The sequence below is a fragment of the Coenobita brevimanus genome, chromosome 104 (assembly GCF_032717465.1).
Source record: "Coenobita brevimanus isolate Jiangsu-jjx chromosome 104, ASM3271746v2, whole genome shotgun sequence".
Classification (NCBI taxonomy): Eukaryota; Metazoa; Arthropoda; class Malacostraca; order Decapoda; family Coenobitidae; genus Coenobita; species Coenobita brevimanus.
In genome coordinates, this window is record NC_137057.1 from 18,315,460 (window position 1) to 18,325,459 (window position 10,000).

Below are 10,000 nucleotides of genomic sequence, written 5' to 3' on the forward strand. Positions count from 1 at the left end.
AAGGGAGGGAGGAAAGAAGGAAGGAAGGTAGGAGGGAAGGAAAGAAGGAAGGTAGGAGGGAAGGAAAGAAGGAAGGAAGGTAGGAGGGAAGGAAGGAAGGGAGGGAGGAAAGAAGGAAGTAGGGAAGGAAGGGAAGGAGGAATGGACTTGGAGAGGAAAGTAATTTAGGGAGTCAACGACGTTAATGAGGAGGATGTAAATAAGAAGAAGGAAGGAAGGAGGGAGGGAGGAAGGAAGGAAGGAAGGATGGATGAAAGAAAGGGAGGAAGGAAGGATGGATGGATGGAAGGAAAGGAGGAAGGAAGTATGGATGGATGGAAGGAAGGATGGAAGGAAAGAAAGGAAGGATGGATGGAAGGAAGGAAGGGAGGAAGGATGGATGGATGAAAGAAAGGGAGGAAGGAAGGAAGGGAGGGAAGGAGGGAAGGAGAAAGACTTAGGTAGATAGAAGGAAGGAAGGAAGAGAAAGGACTGATTTTGAGAGAGAGAGAGAGAGAGAGAGTCATCAGGTGGTGTAATGAGGCTGGGACCTATAAGACACCTGCGGGGGCCTGCCTCACCCACACAGGCAGGCAGGAGGGTTAGGCAGGGAGGTAGGCAGAGGGTTAGGCAGGGAGATGAGCATAAAGGTAAGTAGGAGGGTTAGGCCGGAAGTTAGGTAGGAGGGTTAGGCAGGAAGGTAGGTAGGGTTAGGCAGGATGGTAGGTAGGAGAGTTAGGCGGGAAAGTAGGTAGGAGGGTTAGGCAGGAATGTAGGTAGGAAGGTAGAAATGAGGGTTAAGCTGGGGGATAGGCAGGGAACAGGCAGGAGGGTTAGGTATGGGGATTGGCAGGAAGGTAGGTAGGAGGGTTAGGCAGGGGATAGATAGGGAGTTAGGCAGGGGGATAGGAAGAAGTATTAGCAGGGGATAGGCAGGAGGTAGGATGACGTATAGGGAAGAAGGAAGGGATGGTAGGTTAGGAGGGAGGGAGAGGGGTAGGCAGAGAAGCTTGGAAGGAAGGTAGGGAAGGTAGCAGATGGATAGGCATGATGGTAGAAAGGAAGGAAGGTAGGTAGGTAGATAGGTATGTAGGTAGGTAGGCAGGCAGGAAGGTAGGCAGGACTGTAGGGTAGGCAGGCAGGAGAGAAGGAAGGACCAGAGGGGTAGGCAGGGAGAAAGAGTAGGCAGTGACAGGTTAAATGAGTGGAGGGCCTGGGGGAGGGGTGAGGCAGAGAGACAGGCAGGGTGAGGCAGAGGCAGAGAGAGACAGGCAGGGTGAGGCAGAGGGAGGCAGGCAGAGAGAGACAGGCAGGGTGAGGCAGAGACAGAGAGACAGGCAGGGTGAGGCAGAGGGAGACAGGCAGGGTGAGGCAGAGACAGAGAGAGACAGGCAGGGTGAGGCAGAGGGAGACAGGCAGGGTGAGGCAGAGAGGCAGTGGAGGCTGTAGACTGATGGAGAGAGAGAAGTCAGCTCAGGAAGGCATGCAAAGAGGTAGGCAGAGAGAGAGGTAGGGAAGAGGTAGGCAGAGAGCGAGGTAGGAAGGTAGGCAGGAAGGAAGGAATTTGGGGAGGGAGGAAGGGAGGAGAGGTAGGAAGGGAGAGAGAGAGAGAGAAATACTACTACTCTCACTACTACTATTACTATCCTAGTCACCCTACTAACCTTAACACCTTTCAACAGGAGAATCAGTGTCTGCGGATCAAGATACTAGGCGACTGCTACTACTGCGTATCTGGCCTACCCGTCTCTAGACCTCACCACGCCGTTAACTGCGTCAACATGGGATTGCTGATGATACAGGCTATAAGGTCAGCTGTCTCTCTCTCTCTCTCTCTCTCTCTCTCTCTCTCTCCACTTCCATCAGTGCTCCTTTCACCTTAACTTGGCCCAGATTCTCGTCCTTATGCAGCGTAATGTACATAGTCTTCGGCTTTCCACAGCACTTCTTCGTGACTAGCATCCTATTCTAGTGTAAATCTATAGTAGTAGTAGTAGTAGTAGTAGTAGTTACAGTAGTAGTAGTAGCATTAGTTATTATTATTATTATTATTTTGTGGTAGGTGGGGGCGCTCACCATCCACTCACTCGATGTAGTGCTGCTCTCGGGTGTCTGCCCTTTCCTCTCCTCCATCCTTCTTTCCTTCCTTCCTCTTCTGTCTTTCTTTCCTTCATTCTTTCCTCTTCCTTCTGCCTGTGGGTAACTTTACACTCCCTCTTCTGTCTTTCTTTCCTTCATTCTTTCCTCTTCCTTCTGCCTGTGGGTAACTTTACACTCCCTCTTCTGTCTTTCTTTCCTTCATTCTTTCCTCTTCCTTCTGCCTGTGGGTAACTTTACACTCCCTCTTCTGTCTTTCTTTCCTTCATTCTTTCCTCTTCCTTCTGCCTGTGGGTGACTCTACACTGAGTGACAAGCCAAATGGTTTCCTGTACACCAGGAAACCATTTACTACGCTGGGTGGTAACCATATAACCAAATTATGGCGCCTGGTGGTTTAGTGGGTAATTACGACGCTCCAATCGGATTGAGCCGGTGAGGGTTTATATCCAAGGGATGGTTGGGGTTTATTGCTCATGTAATGCCACTCAGGGATGAGTGAGGCTGGTCACTCTCATCTTAAATGTCAGCACCAACTGCCTAGCCCCGGGCTCCTACGCTCCTCATGGGGCAATGTAGGATTGGATAATGGATGGATGGATGGATTATTATTATTATTATTATTATTGTTATTATTATTATTATTATTATTATTATTATTATTATTGTTATTAGTAGTAGTTGTAGTAGTAGTAGTAGTAGTAGTAGTCCCAGGCCTGGCTAGCACTCCACACCTCCACTCACCTGGGCGAGACACCTGCCTCGTACTGAAGGGGTTAATTACCTCCTATCACCACCTTCATATCCACCTGTCACCCCCCCTACACCACCTGCCTCCCCTCCCCACTACACCACCTGCCTCCCCTCCCCACTACACCACCTGCCTCCCCCCCTACACCACCTGCCTTCCCTCCCCCTACACCACCTGCCTCCCCCCCTACCCCACCTGCCTTCCCTCCCCCTCCCCCTCCCTTCCTTCTCTTTCCTCCCCTCTCCTCCCTACCTCCCTCCCTCCTTCCCTCATTCCCGTCCTACTCGTCATTCTCTCTCTCTCTCTCTCTCTCTCTCTCCCCTCCCCTCCCCTCCCCTACGCGTACTTACCTCCACCCTCCCCTCCCCTCCCCTCCCTCCCACTCCCCTCCCCTCACCTGTACCTGACTAGTAATTAACCTGTAATGACGTCACTCTTCTCCTCCCTCCCTCTCCCTCCCTCCCTCCCCCTCCTCTCCACTTTCCTCCCCTTTTCCTTCCGCATAAGGCTACTGGACTCCCTAACACCTCTTCCTTAGCGATTTATTTTTGGGTAAGGCTGGTTAATATCCTTCTGTGCATTTGGCCATATGGAGAGTGAGAGACTGACGAGGAGAGTGTATGTGAGTGAGGTGGAGGGGGGGAGAGGGAGGGGGAGGCCAAGGATGAGATGGAGGGATGGAGTGGAGAGGTATATGAGAGAGGGGTGTGAGCTGGGAGCAGGGCAGTGAAATGGCGGGGGACAGGGCGACATGGAGGCGATTTGTTTGTGGCCACCCCTTACGGGATTAAGGCGTCCGGCAATAGATAGACAGATAGATAGAAGGAAATTAGTTGACGACACTGTAAATACGTAACCCAAGAGAGTAAAGAAAGAAAGAAAGGAAGGAAGGAAGGAAGAAACAAAGGCTGAATTCGTAGGCTAATCAGACCAAATAATCTTAATGTTTGAAATAATGTAATCAAGTATGGCTGCCTTAGAGAGAGAGAGAGGGAGAGAGAGAGAGAGAGAGAGAGAGAGAGAGAGAGAGAGAGAGAGAGAGAAGAATGTAGAAATATTGAGGCAAGAGGGGAGAGAAGAGAGAATTAAGTGTGTGTGTGTGTGTGTGTGTGTGTGTGAGAGAGAGAGAGAGAGAGAGAGAGAGAGAGAAGGGGGGAGGGGGAGTGAGGAGGAGGGAGTTGAGTTAGAGAGATAGGGAGGGGAGGTAAGGGAAATGGGGAGGAGGAAAGTGAAAGAGGAAGGGAGGGGAGGGGAGGAGGAGAGACAGACGCAAGGGGAGGAAGGGGAGAGGTGGAGGGAGGGAGATGAAGGGAGGAAAGAGAGAGACAGAGTGTGTGGGGGGGGGGAGGACGTGAGGGAGTGAGACGAGGGAGAAGGGAGGGAAACAAGAGAGAGGAGGGGAGGGGAGGGAAGGGAAGGGAGGGGAAGGGTAGGGTAGGGTAGAGCAGGGGAGGGGAGGGGAGGAAAGGGAGGGGAGAGAGATTATGTAAATAGCTTGGTTACATTTAATATCCCTGTTATATATACTCGTGACCTTGACCTTGATGACCTAGATTCACCTTGACCTTGATTCACCTTGATGACCTTGATTGACCTTGACCCTGATTCACCTTGATGACCTTGATTCACCTTGATGACCTTGATTCACCTTGACCCTGATTCACCTTGATGACCTTGATTCACCTTGACCCTGATTCACCTTGATGACCTAGATTCACCTTGACCCTGATTGACCTTGACCTTGAGTCACCTTGATGACCTTGATTCACCTTGATGACCCTGATTCACCTTGATGACCTAGATTCACCTTGACCTTGATTCACCTTGACCCTGATTGACGTTGACCTTGATTCACCTTAACATGACCTAAGCTCCCGTCAGTGTGCGACTTAGTGGAAGAATAATATAATGCTATGTCTTATCATTCTCTCTACCGTATAGCACTTCTTCGTGACTAGTATCATATTCTAGCGATATTCTTTTTCACAGATGGAGATATGGCAATTTTTTTTAGGTTAAATTAAGCTGGAAAAAAACCAGGGCGCGAACCATGGCAAGGGCAGTCATTTAAGACGGCTCTGTAGTGTGTCCTTGCATGTGTTTTTAAAGGCGCCAGTCGTTCCTTAGGTCCCGTCCACACCAGGTGCATGCTGGTGCGGGGGGAAAGTTGTGCGTTACTGTTACCTATGAAATTTTACGCCTACATGCCCGCACCCGCCCGCATTTTGTATGGACGCGTCCTTATCACTGTAACATAGGGAAGTTTAAGCACGCCCGCATCCGCCCGCATCTTGTCTGGACGCACGTTAAGTGGCAAATCTCTATCCACCCACTTCAGCCTGTCCGAAATGTCTATCTGTCTGTCTGTCTGTCCATCTATCCATCCACTCACCTAGTTTGGCGGTAGCAAAAATAGATGAGGAATAGGTCATAGTACTGAAAGGGGTTGATAGCGTGTTATCAGTGCAGAGAGAGAGAGAGAGAGAGAGAGAGAGAGAGCATTGTGAGTGTGTGTGTGTGTGTGTGTGTGTGTGTGTGTGTGTGAGAGAGAGAGAGAGAGAGAGAGAGCATTGTGTGTGTGTGTGTGTGTGTGTGTGTGTGAGAGAGAGAGAGAGAGAGAGCATTGTGAGTGTGTGTGTGTGTGTGTGTGTGTGTGTGAGAGAGAGAGAGAGAGAGCATTGCGTGTGTGTGTGTGAGAGAGAGAGAGAGCATTGTGTGTGTGTGTGTGTGTGTGTGTGTATGCATATTATATTTCTGAGCAAGCATCCGTGATTAATTGATGGCGTGTGAAAGCTTTGATGGCGGCTCTCTCTCTCTCTCTCTCCATGCAAAATTTCCTCTTATTTTACCTTCTCTCTCTCTCTCTCTCTCTCTCTCTCTCTCTCTCTCTCTCTCTCTCTCTCTCTCTCTCTCTCTCTCCTTTCATAGTTTCCTCTTATTTTATCTTATCTCTCTCTCTCTCTCTCTCTCTCTCTCTCTCTCTCTCTCTCTCTCTCTCTCTCTCTCTCTCTCTCTCTCTCCTTCGGCCTAATTAAGCGAGAAATGGCGATAAGGATTGATAGCAACACGGCGGCCCTGTGAGAGAGAGGGAGAGAGAGAGAGAGAGAGAGAGAGAGGACAGAAGAGATGCAATAAAAAGGGAAATGAGAGAGAGAGAGAGAGAGAGAGAATAAAGACAGGACAGAAGAGGTGCAATAAAAAGGGAAATGAGAGAGAGAGAGAGAGAGAGAATAAAGACAGGACAGAAGAGATGCAATAAAAAGGGAAATGAGAGAGAGAGGACAGATCAAGAGATGCAATAGAGAGAGAGAGAGAGAGGGAGGGAGAGAGAGAGAGAGAGAGGGAGGGAGGGTTTATTTATACGACCTTGGTCTTGGAGGGGATGTCTGAGGAGGAGGAGGAGGAAGAAGAGGAAGAGGAGGAGGAGGAGGAAGAAGAGGAGGAGGAGGAGGAAGAAGAAGAGGAGAAAGAGGAAGAGAAGGAGGAAGAAGAGGAGGAGGAAGAGGAGGAAGAAGAGGAAGAGGAAGAGGAGGAGGAGAAGGAAGAAGAGGAAGAGGAGGATTAAAGAGAAAGAAGAGAGCTGAAGAAACCATGCAAAGGAGAGAGAGGAGAGAGAGAGTACGGAAGAGAAAGATAAATTAAGATCAGTGAGAGAGAGAGAGAGAGAATAGAGAGAAGAGCAGAGAGAGAGAGAGAGAGAGAGAGAAGAGAAGGAGAGAGAAACAGGAATGTGAAAATTAAAGAGAGGAGAGAGAAAAGAGAGAGAGGAGCGAGAGTGGAGAATTAGGTGTGGATCGAGGCTGTTTATTTACACGGTGTTGAGAGAGAGAGAGAGAGAGAGAGAGAGAGAGAGAGAGAGAGAGACAGACAGACAGACAGAGAGAAGGAAGATAAAAATACTTACACACACACACACACACACACACACACACACACACACACACACACACACACACACACACACACACACACACACACACACACACACCTATCTTCTCTCCCCTCTTGCCTCAATTACTCTTACATTTTCTGTGTGTGTGTGTGTGTGTGTGTGTGTGTGTGTGTGTGTGTGTGTGTGTGTGACGTCAGCAAGGTGTGGTAGTGTGTGGTGTGGAAGATTGTAGTGTGAAGTGTGGTAGTGTGTGGTGTGGCAGTGTGAGGTGTGGTAACTTGTAGTGTGAAGTGTGGGATTGAAGTGTGGTAGTGTGAGGTGTGGCAGTGTGTGGTGTGGTAGCTTGTAGTGTGAAGTGTGGGATTGAAGTGTGGTAGTGTGAGGTGTGGCAGTGTGTGGTGTGGTAGCTTGTAGTGTGAAGTGTGGGATTGAAGTGTGGTAGTGTGTGGTGTGGCAGTGTGTGGTGTGGTAGCTTGTAGTGTGAAGTGTGGGATTGAAGTGTGGTAGTGTGAGGTGTGGCAGTGTGTGGTGTGGTAGCTTGTAGTGTGAAGTGTGGGATTGAAGTGTGGTAGTGTGAGGTGTGGCAGTCTGTGGTGTGGTAGCTTGTAGTGTGAAGTGTGGGATTGAAGTGTGGTAGTGTGTGGTGTGGCAGTGTGTAGTGTGACTATGTAGTGTGGCAGTATAAGTAGTAGTAGTAGTAGTAGTAGCAGTCACTCTCTCCATGGACTCAACACTAACACACATCCTCACTCCCATACACCTCACTTCATATATCCTCTTCCTCCTCCTCCTCCTCCTCCTCCTCTTGTCTTTGATCCCCCCCGCCCCCCCCTAAAGAAAAAACATACCCATTGCCTCAAAATTATTCATCAAAATCCATGTAATTCATTTTTTTAATCGCCTTTTTTCATCTCCAAAAATCTTGTCCCAAAATTCTTCTTGTCATTTCTCTTTTTACCGGGCTTGTAGTTGGGTGCTGGATTGAGCCTTTATCTATCTATCTATCTATCTGTCTGTCTGTCTATCTATCTGTCTGTCTGTCTGTTTGTCTGTTTCTTTGTTTTAAATTGGGATTAATGTTATGATGGTGATGATGATGGTGGTGATGGTAAAATATTTATGTCTTTGTGTGTATTATTCTCTCTCTCTCTCTGTCTCTGTCTCTCTCTCTCTCTCACACACACACACACACACACACACACACACACACACACACACACACACACACACACACACACACACACACACACACACATCCACCCACTCACCCACACCCTCCTTCCCAAACACACACACACACACACACACACCCTACCATCTCCCTCCATCCTTCGCTGACCCATCTCTGTTTTTACCCCCCTCACAGGAAGGTGCGTCAGGCTGTGGGGTTCAATGTGGATATGCGTATAGGAATCCACACCGGCAACGTACTATGTGGAGTATTGGGTCTCAGGAAGTGGCAGTTTGACGTATGGAGCGATGATGTCACGCTGGCGAACCACATGGAGGCCGGGGGGGTGCCGGGGTGAGTGTGGTGTGGTGTGGTGGTGGTGTGGAGTGAGGTAGATTGAGGTGTGGTGGTGTGGTGTGGTGTGGAGATAGATTGTGGTGTGGTGTGGTGTGGTGTGAGATAGTGTGAGGTGTGATGTGGTGTGTGGCAGTGTAGAGTGAGGGTGTGATGTGGTGGTGTGGTGTGGCAGTGTAGACTGAGATAGTGTGAGTTGTGGTGTGGTGTGATGTGGTGTAGTTAGCGACTGTCACCCAATTTAGCGACTGTCACCATATTTAGCGATAGTCACCGTATTTGGCGATTGTCACCCTAGCTAGCGAAAATCAGGGTGAAATAGGGTGAATATTAACCCCCCTTCTCCCTCCCCAGTCGCGTTCATATCACCCAGGCCACCCTTAACCAGCTGGAGGGGAAGTTCCAGGTGGAGGCAGGGGAAGGCCATCTGCGAGACCAATACCTGGCAGACCACAGGGTTGAGACCTTCCTGATCATCGCTGCCAAGGTGGGTCCTGAACGCGTTGTTGTTCTCCTCCTCTCAGACCTAAAATTGCCATCTCCCTATTATCAGGACTCGTAAGAATACTGGAACGCGATGCTGTAAGTCTTTCACCTCCCTGATCATCGCTGCCAAGGTGGGTCCTGAACGCGTTGTTGTTCTCCTCCTCTCAGACCTAAAATTGCCATCTCCCTATTATCAGGACTCGTAAGAATACTGGAACGCGATGCTATAAGCCTTTCACCTTTACTTGGCCCAGATTTGTGTTCTTTTGCAGTGTACAGAACGCGTTGTTGTTCACCTCCTCCCTTCAGACCTAAAATTGCCATCTCCCTAATATCAGGACTCGTAAGAATACTGGAACGCGATGCTATAACCCTTTCACCTTAACTTGGCCCAGATTTGTGTTCTTTTGCAGCTTATTTCACGCGTTATTGTTCACCTCCTCCCTTCAGACCTAAAATTGCCATCTCCCTATTATCAGGACTCGTAAGAATACTGGAACGCGATGCTATAACCCTTTCACCTTAACTTGGCCCAGATTTTCCTCCTTTTGCAGCTTATTTCACGCGTTATTGTTCACCTCCTCCCTTCAGACCTAAAATTGCCATCTCCTTATTATCAGGACTCGTAAGAATCCTGGAACGCGATGCTATAACCCTTTCACCTTAACTTGGCCCAGATTTCCGTCCTTTTGCAGCTTATTTCACGTAGCTCAGTGGCAGAATAGTGCTATGTCTGCCCTTTTCATGGCACTTCTTCGTGACTAGCATCCTATTCTAGTGGTAAACTATTGATACAAGTCGGTAGTGAAGATGGAGAGATGGCAATTGTAGGCCAAGTTAGAGTGAACGGAGTATAGTCACGAATTAACTTTATGGGAGACGGTGTGACAGGAGATTAACACTAGATTTACGATGCTAGTCACGAAGAAGTAGCCACGCAGAGGATGTGGAGCCGTAGCGCCGTCCTTTCTGCCACTTATCCACGTGAAATAAGGCCGCAGAAGGACGAAAATCTGGGCCAAGTTAAGGTGAAAGGAGTATAGGCTTTCTCATATCAGTCCTTATCTTAAAATATAGTGTTGATGTTCGTGTGTGTGTGTGTGTGTGTGTGTGTGTGTGTGTCGGAATTAAAGATATAGATAACACACAGGCTAGATAGATAGATGGATGGATGGATAGATAGATAGATGGATGGATGGATAGATAGATAGATGGATGGATAGATAGATAGATCGATAGATAGATGGATGGATAGATAGGTAGATGGATG

General features: G+C 48.8%; 1 protein-coding gene across 1 annotated transcript in view; it reads left to right on the forward strand.

Moving 5' to 3' along the window:
• Positions 1-10,000, forward strand: part of LOC145416036 (adenylate cyclase type 2-like) — a 72,064-nt gene that overhangs the window by 43,720 nt on the left and 18,344 nt on the right. The window contains exons 5-7 of the mRNA XM_080285136.1: positions 1,662-1,789; positions 8,086-8,244; positions 8,599-8,731. Coding sequence (XP_080141262.1) covers positions 1,662-1,789; positions 8,086-8,244; positions 8,599-8,731 — 420 coding nt within the window. The remainder of the gene's footprint in view (positions 1-1,661; positions 1,790-8,085; positions 8,245-8,598; positions 8,732-10,000) is intronic.